Source organism: Tympanuchus pallidicinctus, unplaced genomic scaffold (genome assembly GCF_026119805.1).
Source record: "Tympanuchus pallidicinctus isolate F22 unplaced genomic scaffold, pur_lepc_1.0 scaffold8, whole genome shotgun sequence".
NCBI lineage: Eukaryota > Metazoa > Chordata > Aves > Galliformes > Phasianidae > Tympanuchus > Tympanuchus pallidicinctus.
This window is the reverse complement of record NW_026294802.1, coordinates 15672521-15694309: the sequence shown is the minus strand read 5'-3', so window position 1 is coordinate 15694309 and position 21789 is coordinate 15672521. Positions and strand designations below refer to the sequence as shown.

Here is a 21789-nt window from a genome sequence, read left to right as displayed (position 1 = left end):
TGCAGCTCTCATTTTTACACTAATCCAAAAGTTATTGAGAAAAAAAAAAGAAACTTCCTTCAGAAATAGCTACTTCATAACAAAGGAGAACTTACAGTACTTCTGGATTCTTCTAAAATTTGTTGGACTTTGCAATTTTAAGGATAATTTAAGGTATTTGAAATGATTTGTAATGACGATTCTGTGTACAGATATTACACAAAGCACTTCACATGTACATTTCTGTTAACTGGAAGTCATTTTACTAAGGGGAATAAAATTAATTTTTTCTACCCAAAATTTCCACATTTAATGGTTTTTCAAGGTGCAGATAAAAATCTGAATTGTGTTTCAAAGCAAGAAGAAAGTATACTGGACAAGATTCTGTTTTTCATTTCCTGTATAAATAGTCTAGTAAAGATGACCAGTGTTACAGATTATAATCCATGCCTTACTCTATCTTTTTATTAAAGCATTTCATAAAGAATGGTTATCATTTTTAAAAAATACCTGTGGATTATAGCTGTACCAATCTGTCAGTAGTTGATATGGAGGAAAAGCAGTACCAGAATAATTGAGATTTATGATTTTAAGATATATTTTCAGCATAAGATGTGTATTTTGGAATTTCTCATCTTTGGTAGAGTCTGAAACCCGGAAAAGATTTTAGCAAAAAAGTTTGTGTGCATGAGTGGTATTTAGCAATTGAAGGTGAACAAAAAGGAAGGATTTGGAAGGAAACAAGATACAAGACGCTTTCCGGTTTTCAGTCTTTTAGTGTATGTCTCTAGGTTTACTTTCAGTTGAATCAGTTAAAGCATGTGTAATGCCATGGTTAATTTAAAAAAAGACCAGATGCATTCTAATTGACTATCAGGATATGAAACTGACATGCGATGTCATTTGAAAAATCCAGTTAATGCCACCTGCTTTTTGTTATGTAACATCCAAAATATTATGTATTACTCTGCACTTCACAGCTCTCAGAACAAAAAGTAGTTCGCTGTGTGCCGTATACCTGTGGCATATTTGATGGTACAACTTTGATCAATTGTTTCGAAAAGCAATTGAAACAGGAAGAGACTTCATCAGAAAATAAAGAAGCAGTAGAAGCAGCACAGATGAATGTTAACTTCCCTGAGGATGTCCTCTTTGGCTTGGAGGAAGAGGAAGAGGATGCTAAGAGCATCAAAAACACCCACAAGCAGACTGGCTGGGCAGCTAACCTATTAAAGCAATGGCTGGCCAAAAATGGCAAGGATCCTAGCTTTGAGTTGGTTCCAGTAAGTGAACTCAATGATATTTTAAGAGAATTTTATTGCAAAATAAGGAATCATGATGGAAATACCTACAGTGTGGCAAGCTACAAGTCAATGCGTGCTGGCTTAAACCGGCATCTCAAAATGCCACCTTACAATCGTCAGATTTGCTTAATGAAGGACAAAGAGTTTGCTAGTGCAAATATGGTATTTGTGAGTATGCTGAGGATGCTGCGCATCCAGGGAAAGGATGAGACTCACCACCATCCTCCTATAGCAGCTGACGACTTGCGTAAGATTAAACTGTCTGGTGTACTGGGATTGCACAGTCCTGTGGCACTCGTCAACAAGGTGTGGTTTGATTTGCAGTTGCATTTTACCAAACGAGGGAGGGAAATTTTGAGAGATCTGGCTCCAGATGCTTTTGTTGTTGAGAAGGACAAGAACGGGCGTCGTTACGCTATGTTTAGGTATCCTGGAAAAGGAAAAAATGAAGAAGATCCTCATAAAATGGGTAAAATGTATGATATGCCAGGGGACCCAAACTGTCCTGTTTTTTCCTTGGAGCTTTATTTATCTAAGTTGCCTCCAGAGCCTCCGGCCTTTTACCTGCATCCTTTAAAGCTAACAGCAGAGCAAATGAAAGAACAGCCTGTATGGTACAAAAGAGAACCAATGGGTGTGAACTACTTGGGTGCAATGATGCCCAGGATAAGTGTGGCAGCCAGGCTTTCTCAGCGATATACCAATCATTCTCTCCGAACTACCACCATCCAGCTACTGTGTGAAGCAGGACTGGGGCCTGGAGAAAATTATGGCATTGGCAGGCCATCACTCTGAGTCTGCTATTCAACACTACTGGGGAGCTGCAGAAGTTCACTACAGAGCTTGGTCAGATATAATGGAGAATAACACAATCAATTACCTATATAGCAAGATTGCAAATCATAAATGAATCATTATCTGGTGTCTCCACCTTTTCTAGAAACCATGTTGTTGTAAAACAAAGCAAAATCTTATAAATCTTAGAAGTCTAGCGTGCCATCTGGCACTAGTCTTGTGACTTTAGTCCCTGAGGGACATACTGCTCTCCAATCTAAAAGCCCTATTGATCCTTTTGGACTGCAGTTCTTCCAGCGTGCAGTTCTTCCTTCCCAAGAACGTAGCCAATGTAAGCCCAACTGCCAATCCTCTCCAAGGCTGTTGTAATTAACTTTCATAAAGCACTTGATAAAACAAGAACCAACGTCTTGATGCTTTTTGTAACAGAGCTGATTTCAAGTAAATCACTAGAATGGAAAAAAAAAATATATCAAATTTGTTTTATCAGTTGGTTTACTAAGGAAATTTCCTATGATGTAGTTCATCAAGAAGTATCTTGTTCACAGTCCTGAAGTGAGCTATGGAACAGAAACTTAGTGCAGGTCTTGCAGTTTCTGTGACTTTCATTAGCAACTGGGACTCTAAATGACTGAGCTGAGCTATTTAAATTTTAAAAAATAAAACAAAAATGGGGAGATACTGATTTCCCCTTAGCTGAAGAGCTATGCTTTCTACACTAAGTGCATGGCTTCTATATTTTGTGAAGAGTATATTTATTATACCACTCTGTGACTCTTGGCACTACTGTAGCATCTTACTAAACAAATACTTGATTGCTGAAGATCTCAGAGAAAAGTACAAGCTGAATGAAACAGACACTTGCAGTTCAAATACATACATATGCATGAAAACAGCTGGAATTGCCTGATCACTGTCACATTCTTTGTTCCAGTCTTGTTACCAGTCTTGCCAAAAGATTATGCTGTGCAGCTTCCTGTTTTTATTGTTTTGCTTTTGCTTTTGGATTATTATTTTTTTTTTTTTAACATACTTTTAAATTAATTTAATCCACAAGCTACAGATTTCTGTTGCAGGTCTTTCGTTTTCCTCTTTCATGTTTTTGACTAAGATTTCAGTCACTCCCATCTCCAAAAACACTATCTGATACAAATGGTGCAAAAATTTCTGTGTCTGCAGATGTTCATGAAATGAGGAAAACGTTCTCAGTAGAATTGAGAGCTGATCTGTTGTTTAAATGTACTTAAAGTTGAGGTGTTACCTCTGGAAACATTCAAGGTCAGGCTGGAGGAGTTCAGAGCAACCTGATCCAGCTGTAGATTCCCAGTTCATTGCAGGGGATTTGGACTAGGTGAACTTTAAAAGTCCTTTCCAGCTCAGGTGGTTCTATGACTAAGTGACTTGATGCCTGATCTTTGGAGTTCTTATTGTGGCTGCTGCTGATTGCATTCTCAAGTCTGGGTTAGGTTAGTTGTATTTACTACTTCACTTTTCCTTAGTGTAGACTAACCCAGAATGTTCTGTTTTCTCATCGGTCGTGTTAATTATTGAAGAGATTTCAGAATCGCTGTATGTATCGTATATACTGTTTATGGTCAGTCTTTTCATATTATAAAGATCAAACAAGTTAATGAGATATAATCTTTAACATAAAAATTACTTCTGCCACACAATCCTGTATTGACTTAGTTATAGCATTAACTTACGGCTTTCTTGGCTATAGGAAATCACAGATCCAGGATTACCGTTTTATCAAATCTAAAGTAAATCAAATGGAAATAACAAATAGAAAGGCCTTTCTAGGGGGCATATATAAAAATTAGGGAAAAAAAATACACAAAAACAGGTGGCAGTATCTTATTCTAGGATTTTTTAGCATAGCAAACTTCCAAACTTTGTCTTCATAGAATTCATAATTCAGGTAAACTGGCAAATTTCATTTCTTGTTCGAAGAGTCTCGCTCTAAATCTTCACCAAAATGGATATGTCTTGGTTTTTTACACCTTCTCTCCCATTTCCTGTTGTTGTCTCAGATAATTCCTTGTTCTGGTCTACAAGACTTAACAAAGGATACAAAAGAACACTGACAGGAGTTCATTCTTTTTTGTTCATTCTTGCTGCATAATGTGGTCATACCAGCCACATATCCTGCTCTGGTCCTAACTGCATCTGTGTAATTTACTGTAACAGCATATTTGCATATTGTTAATAGTTTGATTCCTCAACAAAAATGTAGTTGGTGATTTAAACTGGAAAAAAAAAAAAAAAAAAGAAAAAAAAAAAAGCTGAGCATGTCTGATTTTTTTTTTTTTAATTTAACTTTGAATTTGACTTTTATCTGTTGACTGCTAATTAGATATTTTTAATTTCTGATTTGTTAAATTCTAATTTTATTGACACCGCTGTGTTCTAAGTCTTCATTTTCAACCTGGTACTTCTAAGCTGTTACTAACTGCAGTATTACTAGGTGCACTCTTGGCTTGGGCTAGAAGTAGTATTGCTTTAAAAGAGCTGGAGATGGTGTTAAATATTAGTGGAAAGATTAATAGAGTTAGTTATAACTAATAGAGTACATTTCTAGCCTTCTACAATTTAAAATCTTCCCTGTTTTTCCTCCCACCCAAAGTTTTATATTGATCTTCCTGCATGTGTTTCTAGAAAAGCTGAAGCAGGCGAACAGAATGTGTGTTTGGCTGCTTCTGTAAATTCAGCTTTGGCTATGTGTGTAGTAGTGTGGGGAAAGAAGTCTTTCCTTTTCCTCTCAGAAAATATCAAATAAATCCCATTTATTATAGAGCAGACTATGAACTGTGATCATGAAATATCTGTTCAAAATATTGGCATGAATTGCTACTCAGTGGCAGTGGCAGCAGAGAATCACAGCATGAGGTTTTTTTTTCCCTTCCACTACGTATGTTTATCATTATTTGTAAGACACCATTGGATCATAATTTACATTTCAGTTAAAAAAAAACAGAATGTAGCAAATATACATTGAAATAAATGTATTATCTGTCATTCTTGACTTTTCTAATTAGATTTCTCATAAAATTCATTTTTCATTTCAGTTGCAGAAAAACTGTACTTAGCCTTAACAAAGTCAACTAAGCTTGTATTTTCAACAAGAGCTGCTATGTCATTGATTAAATTCCATTTTCCACATTGAAGCTGATTCTGAAAACAGTGGGAAATGACTGTGACATTTCATAAATATTTTAGTTTTACATCTCATTTTTATAGTGAGGCTTCAGTACATGTACTGGGAACGTAGAACTTCTGTTCTTTGTGGGTTTTTTGTAAGTTTGGAAATTTCTGTTAAGTAGTACCTTCATTTTTTATTTTATTATGTCAGTGCAGTATCTTACAGTGTGTCGTGTTGTTTTTTTCTTTCGTTGTTGTGTAAGTAATTCATGCCTGCTTTAAAATATTGTGATCTGCAATGTGGGAGATTGTAAAAGGTAAATATTCCTCACTATATGCACTTTTCCTGTGTCCACACCTCTGAAAAGCTCTCTGTAGATCTCAGTTGTGTAGAATGTCAGATATTTGAAGACAGTCCTGAACTGCAAGATTTTGATAATTACATACTGCCTGGGTTAGTATAGTTAGGAGTTAGCAGGAAGCAGCTTGGATGGATAGTTTTGCTGTGCTACTGCTTCTCCCTTTTCAGCCTTCCTCTGCTTATTGCTCCAAAAGGAATGGCTGCAGTGATTTAGGGAGAGGGGGCATCTTACTGTGTTAGTGGTAGTCTCTGAACTTCCAACTTTTTCCTGTTTACACAGAAATAGAAAGGTTGCAGCTTGGTCCCAGTAATTTTGCCAAAGGCCATTCCAGTGCCTGAGGTCATAGGATTGTATTTCTGAAGACGTGACAAGCACTTTTAATTTATTACAGTAGATGTTGTTGTTAGGGGCAAAAGGATTTATAATTATATAACAAATCTTTATAATAGTTTCAAAGTATTTTATTATGAATCCCAATTATAGATACAGGAATTAAAAATGTTCTATATAATGTATAATATAGCACAGCATACTGTGGGAATCTATTAAAGTGACTTATTAACATTTTGTGATACAACATAACAGTGAGTAGACTTGAATGATGTTGGGTATGTTAAAAATGGTGAACACAGAATCAGTCTTTTTGAGTTATATTTATTAAATCACCAAGTTGGGCAGATAGTCTTTTTTTCCCTGCTCCATGCTCTGGATGCACTTTGTCCTTTTGTGGAGTACATCTTTTTTCAGTTTAAATTTAATCTGTGCATTTCAGCTTTTCAGCTAACATGATTTCAAATGAAAAATCCACCAGTGTCCAATCCATTTCCCAATGTTTGTGACGTACCTTGATTTGTTTGATTCTCTACAGTTGAAGGTATTTCTGTGACTATTGGAAATGTATCTGGTAAAATGCTATTAAAGTACATCTATAACTTTTTTTTTCCCTTTATTTGCAATGTGTAACAAACTTTGTGAATGTCTGTTGGGGAACAGAGTGAACAAAGGGGACATACCAGCTTAAAAGTATTAGCAGCTATTAATTCTATGTTGTTGAACCATTACTGGTGAAAATGCGTTTCGTAGTTTGGTCACTGAAAATAAACGTGTAATTATATATGTAAAATGGGATACTTGATTTTTGTCTCTGAGCGTACGATGATGTTTCTGCTATTTAAAATGCAGCTAGCTCTCATCTATAAGGTGGAACCTTTACCTGAGACTAATTTGAACTCTAAATTCTTAAGATGTTAGAAGTTTAAAGGTCATACAAGAATGAATTAGCTAGATTATTTTTTTTTCCTTACAACAGCAATTCAGTTCAGCTGTATGATGTCCTCTTGGGAATTTTTCAGATTATTTTTAAAATTCATTATTACAGAGGTGGTCTTTCCTTGAGATTGTACCTGTGTTATTTAAAACAACTCCTAGCTGCTGAGAAAAGCTTTCAGTAAGGACTTGTAGTTGTGTTTTATAGGCTCCAATTTGTCAGTTTGGGCCAAAAAATCAAGAGTTTTATTGAAACGTTAAACTGTTGGTGTCATTGCACTGTGAACAAATAATAGCTATAAAAAGTTTTATTAAACTGAAACATGCTATAATTAAAATACATTTAATGATTAGTAATATGGTTGCTGTTCAAAGTGGCCATCCCATATGATATTGTTTTGAAACTTTCAGCGGTCTTTGGGGAAAGAGGGTAGATGTTTCACCTTAAGAGAGTAAGAGCCAGTAAAGAAATGTGTGTGCAAGTGTGTGTTTATTATATACCATTTAACTGTTTGATTAAACAAGGAATCACAGCGGTACACAGATGCTTTAAGCATGACATCAAATGGTCCTTTATAGTTTTTATTTTGGAATTACGATAACCACTAAAAAAGTCTTTCTACCAAAGAGGGTTTTAGTTATGCTTCCTGATTTATGTTTCTTATTGATGGGCATAGCAGAGCTGATGTCTGATCTTTGCAACAAAGAAATGAGAGAGTATGTAACATATAGTGATTACTAAGACAGATTCCTCAGTTTTTCCATATTTGTTTTGTTATGCTGTAGAAAACATTGCGCAGTACTGAATAGAGTAAGGGGAATGGTCTGGTAAATGCAATATGTAAAATGTCTGCTGAGGGTGTTTGAGTTACACACAATTAAGCAACCGCACACTATCAAAATAAGTATTGCAGCCCTGTGAAATTTTGTTTGTGCAAAATACAAACTAAGCAAACTGTTAGCTTATTGCATTATCATTTATACTGTGGTAAGAGATGACAAATGAATTGGACAAATAAATTTTCATGACAGCTTTGCGAGGATTGCCTAATTATTTTAATGTTGTGAGAGCTACTATATTGGAATTGATAAGTGTTAAGGGGTGAGAAGTTTGAAGCAGTCTGTAACAGAATTATACTCATGAATGTACTAAAAAAATGTTTTCAATAGCTACTTAGCCTGTGCTTGAAATCTGTGGGTTTGTATGTGGATGTGAGCTTTGTTTTTATCATACAAACTCAGTGTCACCACTACACACATGCTATTTCCAGAACATATTTTTAACATCACTTTCCGTAATTTCAAATCGATTTTGCTATTATATAATGCCTTGGTGCGTCATGTACGACTGTAGTGGTGTGATGGTTCATGATAGTTTTATAACTCCCAGATTTTTTTTCAGTTTTGTTGATCTAGAAAGCATTAATAATAAAATTTTCTGCGCTTTGTCAGTGTGCTACGAATAATCTTCAGTATTTTGAGTTTTACTATCCTAGAGTTGATTTTTGTTGTTGGATTTTTTTTTTTCTGTTTTTCACTTTTACTTGCTGAAATGTTCCTTTATGAAAAGCAGGTGGCATTACAATATACAGCATTGTTATTTGTGTGATGAATTGACCCATGGCGTTATATAATATCAAAATTCAAAAAAAAAAAAGATCACGCATATACTGTATTGCTGTGTTTGAATAGAGAAGTTCATATGCAGAATACCAGCATCCACATTTTGGTATGTGCATGTTTGCCTGTGTCTGTGTGGTGCTGTGTAAAATGATGTAACAGATAACATTTTTGTTCAGAGATTTTCTGTTCAGAGATCTGTTCCCCAGCCTTGTCAGTAGTTTGCTATTTACATGTATATTGTGATGTTCTGACCACTTCTGTTTTGGTTAAATTTTGTAATAATAGTTACAATAGAAAAAGTTCAGTTCTTTTCTCAACATCATCTGCCATGTGTGCTTTGGTCCTTGACCTTTAAATTCAGGCTCCTTTCTTGTATTTGTTTTTTTGTGAAAATGGAGTAACTTTTTTTTCCTCTCATGATTTAACCCAGCTAAGCACCCCATAGCCATTTGCTCACTCTCCCTAAAGTGGGATGGGGGAGAGAACTGGGGGAAAAAATAAAATAGAACTAATGGGTTGAAATAAAAACTATTTTTTAAGGCAGAAAAGTAAGAAAGAAAAGTGAGAAAAAAATCACGGTGATGACTGCATGTGTGTAGTATGTAGTGTGGTTCTACTCTGCTGCCAGAGGAACTGAGAAAAATGCACTCATTCCCAATGAGGCTAATTTGGCCTTTCAGTAGTTAGCTTCTGGATGTGCCTGTCACTCCAGAGATACAGATGAGTTCTGCCCCTTTATAACTTGATAGCCTTAAGATATGCTGTACACTAGCATCCACTTGGGCCTTTTGCTCTGCAGTTCTGATACGTCAGACCATCAAATCCAGTCTGATAAACCCAATTGTCCCTTTTCTCCACCTGTCTGAAGGCAGGGCTGCTCTTCTTCTGGTTATTTTGTTACTCATTTCTTGTGAATGCAAACTTTAAGGCTCATTATCAAAGTCAAAAATGAGATCAGACCATCTTCTCTGTCTGGGAAACTGCCTGCTGGAAACTGGAGTGGCCATTTTCCTGGAAGACCAGCCTTTTTCAGTTGTTTTACTTGCAACTCATATACCCATACCTCTAGGGTCAAAGTAGATTTTCCATTCCTCTTACTTATATCCTCTCCATGTTCACAAAGATAAAACCACAGAGTGGCACATGGTGAGTATATATTTCCTCCCCTGAGCAGAATGCTTACTTCTAATAGCAGAGACAGTAGTCCATACAGGTGAGGAATAGGACATAATGTCTGAATTGCCGGCACTCCTGGGACAGTTTCTTCACAGCTGAAACATGTGCCCATAGGAAGAAGAGAAATTTTCTTTATGTCATCAGAGTAGGCTGGCCACTTCATCTGTTTTTGGCTTTTTGCAGTCTTTCCAGGTCAGTACTGCCAGTGTGTTGGCATGTGGTGATGGTGCACTCTGTACACATTTCTGCCACATTAGTTGTGAGCACTTAATGTCATCTAGATCTTGGTGTAACTGTTCATTGTCTAGGTTAGCAGTATAGCTCACCTCCAGCACAACTAATGCCCTTGGGTACTGATTTTCTCCATGCTGGTCCACTTGTCCAGATAACATACCAAATCCTTCTTGAAGGGATATCCTTCATGGCTGACAAAAGTCACCTCCACAGGATGAAGGCTCGTTCCCCTTTTCCAATCACTTTGTCGAGCAGTGTTGAGAGATATGACAACCTCTGATTCAGGACTTAAAAGGATTAACTCAGATATTTGAAAGAAAATTTACGCTTTTGCTTTTGTTTTCACAAATCATATGAAAGAGCTGCTCAGTATTAAAATAATTATCCTCCATACCTGCCAAGGTAGATGCTTGGGTGGATTGTTTGGCATACAACCAAAGCTGAAGGTAATTCCATATTGTTAAATGTTGGTGTAGACATACTGTGAATTGAAGAAACCACAGCAGAGGATGTGGAATTTGAGAGAGAGTCTTTGAAGAGCACACTTTTCAAACTGGGAGATTCCTTCTGCTTGGCTAGCTTTTTGAGGAAAAATGCACAACATTGAAAAGTCATTACAGAAGACTCACGCAGTCTAGTATTTGAAGTGGTTCATGCTTAGCTGCTCCTTGGCTTGTAATTCTCATTTCCTGTATTTTTTCTTCCTTTTGCTTTCTTTTTTCACCTTTGTTTCTGCCCTTAATCATACATTGCAACCCTTCTTCATTCATTTCACCTCACGTTTTGCTTTTGAACTCCAACATACATTAATTTGCATGAATCTTCTTAGACAGATCTACATTGCACTGATCTATGAAGTGTTCAGTTACAAGATACATTGCTTTTATGCAAAACAGTTGCAAATGAAAGTTCAGTGACAGATGAAGAATAAAGATGTGACTGTTAAAATTACAAAGTCAGTAAGAGATGAAGTCTTGTGTTTTTCTTGTTGTCTTTCTAAATTTTTGTCACATTTATCTGTGAATTCTGACATTTGATAGTAGGATCACCTCTCCTCTCCCAAAAAATAAATTGCTGAAGAATGTTTTAAATGAAAATTCTCTTCACTTTCTAGTTACTTTTTAGAATGAATTCCATATTTTAGTAATTGCAGAGAGATAACTGCAGAAATAAATGTGTAAGAAATATTTCAAATGTAATCAGAAAACAAATGCTTGGTGCAGATTTGTTGCAGGTCATATAAAATCTGATTTTAAATAGATGCAAATGCTATTATTAGTTAGTTTATATTTTTATTTAAAGTTTGAAAACCATATTTGCACCTTTGAAACATACGAGTGCCAACAAATTTCTTTGACTAATTGTGTTTTCAGGCTTAATTGTTTAATGTGTTGCCTGCAAACACCCACTTACTTCTATCAACTGTGCTTCTACATTTTGTTAAATTTATGTTCCTGTTTCATTGTCACTGGAAACTTAGATGGGAAGTTGGTCAGTGCAGGTCTTGCAGGTCTTTGGTGTTCTGACAGCAAGCACATAGTATTAATGCTTACTTTCTTGAGGCATATGATGATAACTTGCTTTATGTAAAATTGCTACACTCCCAGCTGATTTATGTGAGCAGAAAAAGATTAAAACTAAGGCAGGTGAGATGCAGTTGTGGTTCAGGTCTCACTCTTGCCTATTCGTGCTTGTCTTGTCAGCTCTGGATAAAACAGGTCCAAAGCAGATGTGTGAATGACAGCTTTTTGGAGCACTTCCTCTTATTCCCAGATGAAAAGCATATGTGTTAACACGCATAAACTGGTACAGATGATGGAAAAGGCAATATGGCAATTTAAGTTTATTTTAAACTTCTTATAAACTTCTTATGTCATGATTTCTGGAAACTACACAGATACTGTAAACAGATTTCTGTGCAGCTGATTTCTGTCACTTGGAAGACTAATGCTCTAGTTGTGACAAAAATGAGAAAAGGTGGTTTCAGAGGTTTTGGTATTGTTGGCTGTGGTTTTGTTTGCTTTAATAAAATTGTTAGTTTTACTGACGTGTTCCGAGTAGATACGGATCACTTCATCTTACCTCAGTTATTTAGTTTCAGTTCCAGTTTATTCTAGGCCACTGACTTCTGTTACTCAGATTTGCTAGGCAAAATGTGAAATAAGGCACAATGCATATATTTTGGGTTCTCATGAAATGCTTTGAACTGTTTCACTACTGTGGTTGTCCTGAGGGAAAAAGTGTTGTATCATAGTTGTATCATCTTGTTCTTCTATTGAGATCAGGTGGAGCATGTTCAGGAATTCTTAGTATTCCTGTGTTTGGAGAAAGCTGAAAAGTCAGCAGATCAAAATGCTTTTCTGTGGTACTAGTTTCTGCCTCAGTGCTTGCTGAAGTATAATATTAGGAGATGAAAAACTTATTTTCTTATTTTAGATTTTTACCTAAATGAGAAGGTGGTTCATACATGTTTGGAAGTCCATTGTTACACTTCCTTTCACTTCACGAGTGACACAAACCTTGCTACGCTAGTTCATGGTTTTGCTCTGAGTGGTTTGGTTTGTATAACTCTCCTTTTCTGATGCACAACAGGGCAGACCCTTCCTCAGAATCCCCTTCATTTTGCAGGAGTAAGAGCAGTTTTGTTTCTAGCCTTTCTTCAGATGTGGTTCTATTATAAAATAGAGCTTTTGCAAGTCCTTGTAGGAAAAAAATAGAAAACAATTCCAGAGATAATTTCTGACTGAAAGAGTCATGATATTGGTAGTTGGGCACAGGACATTATTACTTCCTTGTGGCAGGGGTGATTCCAAGTGGTTCCATTCATAGCTCTTAACCATTCATGTGGTAAGCAACAGCACTCCAGAAACGCCTAATAAACAATAACTCTGTCTGGTCATGGAGATGTCTAACTTCCCTATGAGGAAATGTAAACCAGACTTCCAATCCCTAATTCGCCATTCTTCCTAAATCTCTTACTGTTCCCTTTCCTGCATTTGAGAGATCTATAAGAATCTGAAAACTATGTGAATCCTACAGAATGTAGAAATGGTGTCTGCTCCTCCTCTTAAATGTTCACTGATACTTTGAATAGCCAGAATTCTGACCTCTATGACAGGCATAATCAGCAGTCTATTCTGTGAAGGAATACCCTGACAACCCCATACCCTTCTACATACTTTTCTTTGGTGACACAACATGCACCATTTTCAGCATTTCAGGTTACCTTATAATTTTCCCATAGCCCTAAATTTCATTCACAGGAGATGCATGGCAGGTGAATTAGAGGAATCTAGCTCTGAGGAGTGAAGACTTCATAGTGCGCTGTATGTGGACTGCTGCTTCCTCTTGTTTTATCTGGAGCGTGTGCTCTGGAAGTGGAACTGGGGGTTGTATATGAGAGCACCATGCAAAACTTCCCTTTAGGTCCACAATTTTAGTACAGGTTGTGGAAGGAAATGTAACAACTTTAAGATATTTTTACTAAGGAGATTTCTGCCAGGGTTGTTCTGTAGAAAAACGTGAATAATGTGGTTAACTCACAGGTCTGTTCTTCTGAAAACTGCATTCTTGAGACATAATTGGCTCATTGGATTATTTGTTTAGCATTGCATAACTCAAGATTCTGGCCTCCCAGACACATCAAAATCAAAGTTTCATGCAATATTGGAAATTCAAAGAACTTTCTCAGCTGACACGGATAAGTAGGGCTTCAAAACAGTTTCATAAAGAGTATTTTTTTCCAGGGATTTGAATTTCTTTGTGGAAGAAGAATTGAAGGAAATTACTTCAGACAAATAGATTCTGTCATGGGGGAAAAATGAATTGTTTAGTGTTAGTTTATTCTTTCTCCAGCTCATAGATCTCCCTCCTTTTTCAGTCTGCTTTCTCCTAGCAAAGAAAACCATCATTTAAAATCACATCACTGACTGGGGAGATTATCAAGTTGGAATGAAATTCCTCTTGATTTTATGCTAATCAAGTAGCTATTGGTTATTTGAATGTGACATTTATCCTAAGCTTCAAGTGGTTAAATCAGGTCATCACATGAAGAAAACTGAAGCTGGAAGGTCTTTGAAATAGAAATCTCTGAAATCTGAAATGTGTTTCTCTATGTAGAGCAAAGACAGAATCCCTGCAGAAGTCACCTCTGTCATCTTGGATCTTAAGTACTTCGCTGTTCTTCATATTTTATGTCATCCAAGCTATTAGCAGAATTTCATCAATGGCAGCATCAGAACTTCAGTAGAAATCTTCTTATAATCTAAATGCATAATGATCATTCATGTCAGGCCTTCCAAATCCAATGACCAGTAATTCAGAGACTGCTTTCATTGTATTTAGTGATACCTCTTTTCTCCCTCCTCAAAGCTTTACCAGAATGAGAACTGTCTTTAAGACTTCAGTAAAGGCTTTACTTTACTCTAAGTTCATAGAGCAGATGATCTCAATCCTTGGGCTTTTTGCATCTGTCCCTATTAGACCACACAGTAACATCTGAATCTTCTTAAGCTTAATCACACTGGTTGTGTGTGGCTGATAACTTAAACTATTTTTCATATTAATTATTCAGTGATTTTGGTAATTGTTTTCCTAACTCTTTGTTTGTCCCAAGGAATTGACTGCAATCTGTAAATCAATAACAGTTCAGTCCAGCAACAAATGGTAATTTCTTCTGCACAACCAAATTCTACTTCAAGTTTAAGATATCAGATATTCATGTCATTCCACATCTGTTCTAGAAAGCTTTTTTAAAAACCCAGACAAACCTAGGATTTTTCTTCCATTATTTATTCCATCAGCTAAATAAAAAGTTTGGTGGTTCCTGTAAACAGTCTAAACAGTCAAAGGATCTGTTGATCCAGAAGATAAATCTTGTTTGATGGCCCACTGGGTTTTTATAACATTTAGCCTTCAGAAATTATCTTCTCTGAAGAGATAGACACAAATAGTTTCATAATGTAGGATGACAGAATATTGAAATCTGTGATGATGGATAAAATACTATAAAGAAGTTAAAAGCTGGAAACTATTGGAATTTTCTGGTGGTTTTTGATGACCTGTTTTATCAGCATATGGGTTGCATAAGAGGTTTTTATACTCTGAAGTCAGCGTCACTGTAGGCGTGCAGGCTGAACTATCTCAAGATGAGTAATACATTGTCCCACGTTGTCCCAGTGACTATTGTGTCAAAAGATTATACTACCATAAACAAAAGCACAATTGGATTAAAATACTACAAGGGTCATAACTGAAAGATACTCAATAATACCATTTTGTTAATGTATTTACCCTTAAAATAACAACATACTACTGGTCATTAAGTTAAGAGGTAGTTCAGTATTCGATACTGAAATCCATACAGTTGGTTTTTGCCTGTTTTTCCAAGTCCAGAGAAGTTTGTTTGAAATCTCCTACTGCTTAATGCATCAGTTTCTTCATAATAAGTGCTTCAGTTCTGAGACCTCACTTAGTGTTCAGTTCATATCCCTTTTCCATCTGTGTTCCCTGGATTTGCTTTTGCAAAATGAAGGAGTTTTGTCTTTCAGAGCGGGAAGGTCACAGGAAGCGATTCAGGAGGTGTCATTGACCTTACACTGGATGATGAGGATGATGTCTCTTCTCAAGGTGAGTGTAAAAGATTTTCCTGACAGCTGGGACAGTTGAGCTGCAAGTATTATTTCGTGCCCTTGAATGATAGGAAGGAGTTTCAGTTCAGTGTTTTTTATTCTCTGCTGTTTCTGTAAAGCAGGGTGGTGACTAGAGAATTCTGGTAGGCCTTAAACAAAAGGAGTTCTGCTTAGTATAAAATACTGTCTTTAAGGTTTTTCCTTTTTCCTTTAATCTAAGAGATGTTGCTTTCTATGTTTAAATCTGTTAGAAATAAATAATCTGAAGTAATTTGAGAAGTTTAAATTATGACATTTTTGAAACCTTCTCTAGACAGATTTTTCTTTGTTGACTGAATAATTAAAGACTTTTTACACTTGGCATTCAGGCATTAGATTGTTAGAGTTTCTAATCCTTTTTTTCCTCCTAAATAAACAACTTTGTGTAAATAACAGATGAAGATCTGATCTGTTCTCTGGTTTGTGTCTGTGTGCCAACATTAGAGTAAATACAGTTGTGCTTTTATATCTTTGACAGTGTGATTGCACCTCATTGCTCTGACTGCAGTGTTGCAAGCCCATTTTTTTGCATGGAAATTAGCCCCTCTTCTTTTCCATGTTGTGGTTTAGATTTTTAGTTTTGCTCTACACCTGCGCCTCAGTAGTGATGATTTTCATTTTATGTTCATTTCCAGAAATCAAATTGTCCTTTCTCTCGAGTTCCATATTTTTAGTGAAGATGATATTTTGTTCATTTTGTATTGGAACAGTTCCTACATTACTTCTGACCTTAACTCTGTGCTTAGTGTGTATTTTGTCTTCATTTTTCCTTGCTGATTTTTTATTTACACCACTAAATAACCTTTTGCTAGGGGTACCTAAAGCGGTTATCTTTCCTAGTTTCTAGCTGGTAGAATCCTGACCTGTTAGCCCATTCATGTTAGCCCAGACTGTCCTTGTTATCTAAATGACCCTTTTATAGCAGTAGTATGTCTGGATTCCTACTGGTTGGATCATGAGCACATCTTCTCTAGATCATGACTAAGAATGCACTCATTCAAATTATGCATCATTTAAATGATGCAGTGGCATTTATAGTGTGTAGAAATCTGTAAGTGACTATTCAAAGTGACTGTGTGTGTACATCTCTTTAGTAATCTCTTGAAGGAATTTGCTGGACACTGAGAAGTCTCTCATACCAATATGAAATACAAGAAGATTGAACTAATCACAAGACCTGTTACTTTATGAAACAGCAGGAAATATCTCACTTTGTATTTTCAAAACAAGGATCTCTTCACTGCTTCTTCTATATGCTGCTTTGTTCACTGAAAGAAAATTGTTTTTGTCAAATGACTTCAGCAAAGTAGCTCAGCTTCAATCTACAGATGGGACAATGCAGAAAGTCTGCAATTTATTTTGTATTACTTTTGAAGTCATGAATTGTGTTAGGTTATCATACAAGAGTTTGTGAAGGATGCTGCTACTTTAAGCTGTCAGTAGCTGGTGTTGAAGACAGTGTGATCATCAAAATGCTTTCCGCTTCCTCATAAATAAATAAACATCTTGAGCCACACTGCCATTAGCCCTGTTCTTGCATGTAACTTCATTAGCATACTTGATTGATAGTTTCTAAACATGTTCTTCAATATATTGCTGATATGTATTCTCAAGAGTGTAATATTTTCTATTTCTACATTGTGTGCTCTTTTCTGAACTAGTGGTTGCTGCATGTGCAGTTTTGTCAGGGCAAATCATTTTTGAATGGCTGCCCTTAAAACTTACTCTCTTAATTTTGTGTTCTCTAGTTTTTGGTGGTGCCTTATCTGCCCACTGTTAGTCTAATCTGGCTTAAAAATACAGCTTCCCAGTTCTCCTTGTGGACAAAAGGCCTGTTTACATACAGATTTGCACTCAATTTTACGATGCCATATAGTGAAATACAAATTCAGGTGCTGTATTTCTCAGTTCTCCCAGTCAGTGGGAGTCACATTGACAGTGTGACCCAATCAGTGGGTAAGTCATGTTGACAATGTGACAAAACAAAATTTAAAATCTTCTAAATTTTTTTAATAATAAAGCTATTTTCCTTTATTAAGAAAATAGTATGAAAATTCAAAACAGCAATAAATGGATGACTAACATATCAAACAAAGGGAAGAGTCAGCAAAAAAAAGGGTATAGGCGCCAGGAGGAGACAAGAATTATTACTTAAAAAAATAAGTTTAACACAGCAATGTTTAAGCCCTTTTTAAGGCTTAGGCCACTCCTTTCTTGGTGGAAAAAATCAGGTTTTCAAATTACGCAGAAACCTCATAATGACAGAATGAAACATTATGGAGTATAGGATGGAAAATAATTGACATGATGAATGTGAGGAACTGAATGAAATTTGAACAGTTTGCTTTGCAGAATGAAAAGATGAAAGAAATGTGCTAGAAAATATTCTTTGATAATCTGAATGACAGGAAATGAACAGATCTGTGATGTTCTAGTTCTGTTTGCAGTTGTCATTGTTATTGCTATTTTGTTTTAAAGCAGAGGCCAAGAAGCAGAATCAGACACCTCCTACAGCACAGAGCATCCCTGCCCAGCCTTTGTCTCGCCCCCTACCACCTTTGCAGCCAAACCCTCTGCAGCAAACAGGCGTGCCAACAAGTGGGCCTTCCCAGACCACTATACATGTATTACCTACAGGTAACATCATTTCTGTTATTTTGTCTGTTATTTTGTTATGGGTTTGGTTGTTTTTTTTTCTGTAGATAATTGTTGGGCATTAGAATCGTCTTAGAACTGATCAGTTCTGTGGACTCTTAATTGCTTGTATTCAGTTGTGATTTTTATCTTCTCCACAGCTATCAGACTTCAGAACTACTTTTATTTACACAGATCAGATATAGTAATCGTTGGGTTTTTTATGATCTTTTTTTCCTATATTTGGACTTATTAGCAATAGAGGATTAGGGTTTGTTTCTTTTTCTTCAGTCTGATTCTTTGGGATATTATTTTTATCTGTTCTGTTTGGAATTTGGATATATGCTGACATCGTTACTGTTTCAGGTGAAAATTACCATTACCATTTGTTTATGCTATTTTCCCCTTTCTTGCACTGTCAGAAACAGATAGAATTTTGTGGCGATAGCTTTTATTTTGCATGTTCTGGGATTACATTCTAGGTTTTGGTTTGTCTCTCTTTTTTCCAGCTCCGACAACAGTGAATGTAACTCATCGACCAGTGACTCAAACAGCTGCAAAACTTCCTATACCACGAACCCCAACTAACCATCAGGTGGTCTATACCACTATTCCCGCACCACCAGCTCAGAATTCTGTAAGAGGAGCTGTCATGCCAAGTCCAAGTTTAAGGCCAGTCAACCCACAGGCTGGAGGTAAGGGATTCTTTCTCCCAGGCACATTCTAGCACAGCAGAGCTTCATACATTCTGCCTAATGGATGTGGATTGTTTTGTGTTGTTGTTTTGTTTTGTTTTCCAATACTAGTCCAAATTAGAGGTTATTTTTTTGCTAACCTAAAGAATTGAGAAAATTTCCAGCTATTAAGAAATATTTCACACTACAACTATGTAAATGAGGAAAAAATGGAATGAAGTTATTTCACACACTGCTTCTGCTAACTCTGTATCTCTGGATGGCATTCTGAGTGCTTCACAAGATATCAAAAAGTAATGTCATGAGCACAGCTGTTCTGGAGGATGTTTTGTTATTAAGCTTGCAAGATTAAAATCTATATGTATGTAGTAAATCATGTTTGATTTCCCATCTGAAATTCCGTCATGATCTCTTATGTGCTGTGCCCAGCAAGTTTTCATATTTTAAGTCGAGACAGGATTTCTCACCAAGTGCATCAGTTTCTGATGCATGATTGTGTTTCTTTGTCTAGGTATGTCAGCAAGTTCATCTAAACTTTGCTAGCGTAACTAGTGTCTTCCTATAGCAGAAAAATGTATGAATTAAGAACTCTATCTTCACAATAAAAACCTTGATGTTAAATAGTGGTTTATATTTTGCTGTTAAGTGGGGGATTTTAACTGCTTTTTTAGCTCCCCACAATTTCTCTACTATGCTTTTTCAACATGGTTTAACATGTTTCTCTGTTCTGTTGTACAGACTGAGGTTACATTTATGTGACATCCAGGTAGTGAATTTTCTTAGACACCATCTGTATCAGACTCAGAACGCTGTGCTTGAACAGTGTGAGATTGTGCCTCTATAAAGTCCTCCAGATTTATGGTTCTGAATTCTTAGAAAAAAGAACATCCATGCATATTTGTAGCCATTTAATTCTAAGCATCTCTTACAACTAGGTTCACTTGCATTGCCTGGAGTTGTGAAAAATCAGCAGTGCTAGCTAAGCAGAACTTGGTCAGACAGTTCTTGAGCGATGTCTATGGAATGTCAGGTTGTGAGGAAATAAGCATTCCTTTCAGAGTATTTGTTTGTATTTCTTAAACTCACAATACTGCTGCTCCACACACACTTGAGTTCATATTCTTCTTTTCAGAGGTACCTCTACATCTTGTGTTCCTGGTGGCAGAAGACCATAAAAGGCAGGATAACCTCAATCCACCTTAGTTTTTGTCACTGTTACTCTTAGCTGCAAGTCAAACCTGTGCAGTCTGTCTGCTGTTTTGGAAGGAGTTTTGAGTCACTTAATTATTTTAGTTGCATTTTCTACTTTGTACCAAATTTGTATCGGGCATGGAAGATACTTAAGGTGTTGCTGAAGAACTTAGAATAGATAATATGCTATTTTAAAGCTTTCTGTAGGAGAACTTAATGAGAGTGTTTTTCAGATGAGATCAGACAACAGTAGATCTCTTTCTAGTGTTGTTCTGCTGGTCCACTGATAGAATCGGCTCAAAAATTCTCAAAAAGGTTTCCAATAAAAGTAAATAAGATTCAGGTTGACAGAACTGTGAATAACCTAATCAAAGAGCACTCTTCCGCTGGAGATTGGGCCAGATCGTCTCCAGAGATCCCTTCAAACCTGGACCTCTCTGTAATTCTGTTACTGTTAAAGGCATTTACATGAACATACTTTTCAAGTCAGAATATGATGCAGTACTGTTGCCTGATAAGTCAAATAATACATAAGAAACTGACAGTTCTTCCCTAATATTATGATTTCCATGTACCACAGGACAAGGACACCAGATTGTTGGCCTGAGCAGGTTGAAGATCAGTTTATATGGAATACAGATTATTTCAAGGCTTCACATTTGCATATCAGATATAGATGTTTCACTTAATTGTAGCAAAAAAGTTATTACATTCTTTGATCTCTTTTATCTGACAGCTGTCAGCTGTCCTTGACCATCTTTTAGCCCATTCTGGATTTTTAACCATCCTTATTATATGGCTTTTAAATACAGAAATGCTGGTGATAATCTGTTTTGGTTTTTACTATCATTGAAACTGTTTTTAGGGTCAGTAGCAGGTGCTTAAGTAGTAAGGTCTCTCCACTTTTTCTTCAGAAGATTGACTCATCCAGTGTGTTTTGCAGTGTTGTAGGTTTGTACTGCTACTTTAAACCAAGTAGTTAGATGTACCTGATCTTCACAAAGATGCACTCAGAAGCAGTATTAACTGTGTACTTTATAGGTTCTTAAGTTACTTCTGTCCATCTCTCTTCAGATTATTGTAATTTCCTGAGAGAGAATCACATCATGCTAAAGCAGTGTACTCAGTTGAATTTTCATACATAAGGAATAGCCAGTTTTTGATGACTGATAATCCTGTAAGAGTTTCCAGTTTCATTAGCTTCTTAGATAGGTGTGCTAATAGAAAAAAATGAGATGAAACAGCTAAGATGAAACAGTAAGATTTAGCTCTCTATGTGAGTTCACTGTCTCAGTCCTACAGTTTACCTGGATGTCTGACTCTCGTCAGTTGTGTTAAAGCTGATGACTGTTTATAGAAAGAAATCATCAAAGAATCGGTGGTTTTCTCAAATGTATCACTCTATGAGCTACTCTTTCTTTCTATTCTGAAGAATTGGAATGCTTGGATATCATACATTTGGGGATCTGTAAGGAAGAGATTGCCCGAGATCTGTTATTTTCTAGATAGAAATAGAAGAATCATAGAATCACAGAAAGTCAGGGGTTGGAAGGGACCTCAAAAGATCATCTAGTCTAATCTCCCTGCTGGAGTGGAAACACTTAGATTAGGTCACACAGGAACACGACCAGGTGGGTTTTGAACAACTCCAGAGAAGGAGACTCCACAACCTCTCTGGGCAGCCTGTTCCAGTGTTTTGTTACCTTCATTATGAAAGAAG

At 36.3% G+C, this 21789-nt stretch overlaps 1 protein-coding gene across 10 annotated transcripts in view; it reads left to right on the top strand.

Moving 5' to 3' along the window:
- Positions 1-21789, top strand: part of ATF7IP (activating transcription factor 7 interacting protein) — a 151552-nt gene that overhangs the window by 65877 nt on the left and 63886 nt on the right. For 5 of the 10 annotated variants that reach the window (XM_052669140.1, XM_052669139.1, XM_052669145.1 and 2 more), the window contains exon 11: positions 960-7887. In XM_052669140.1, coding sequence (XP_052525100.1) covers positions 960-2078 — 1119 coding nt within the window. In that variant the 3' untranslated portion in view covers positions 2079-7887. Of the gene's footprint in view, positions 1-959; positions 7888-15429; positions 15509-18027; positions 18187-18692; positions 18879-21789 lie in introns of those variants that run through there. The other 5 variants (XM_052669148.1, XM_052669142.1, XM_052669144.1 and 2 more) reach the window with 3 other exon arrangements.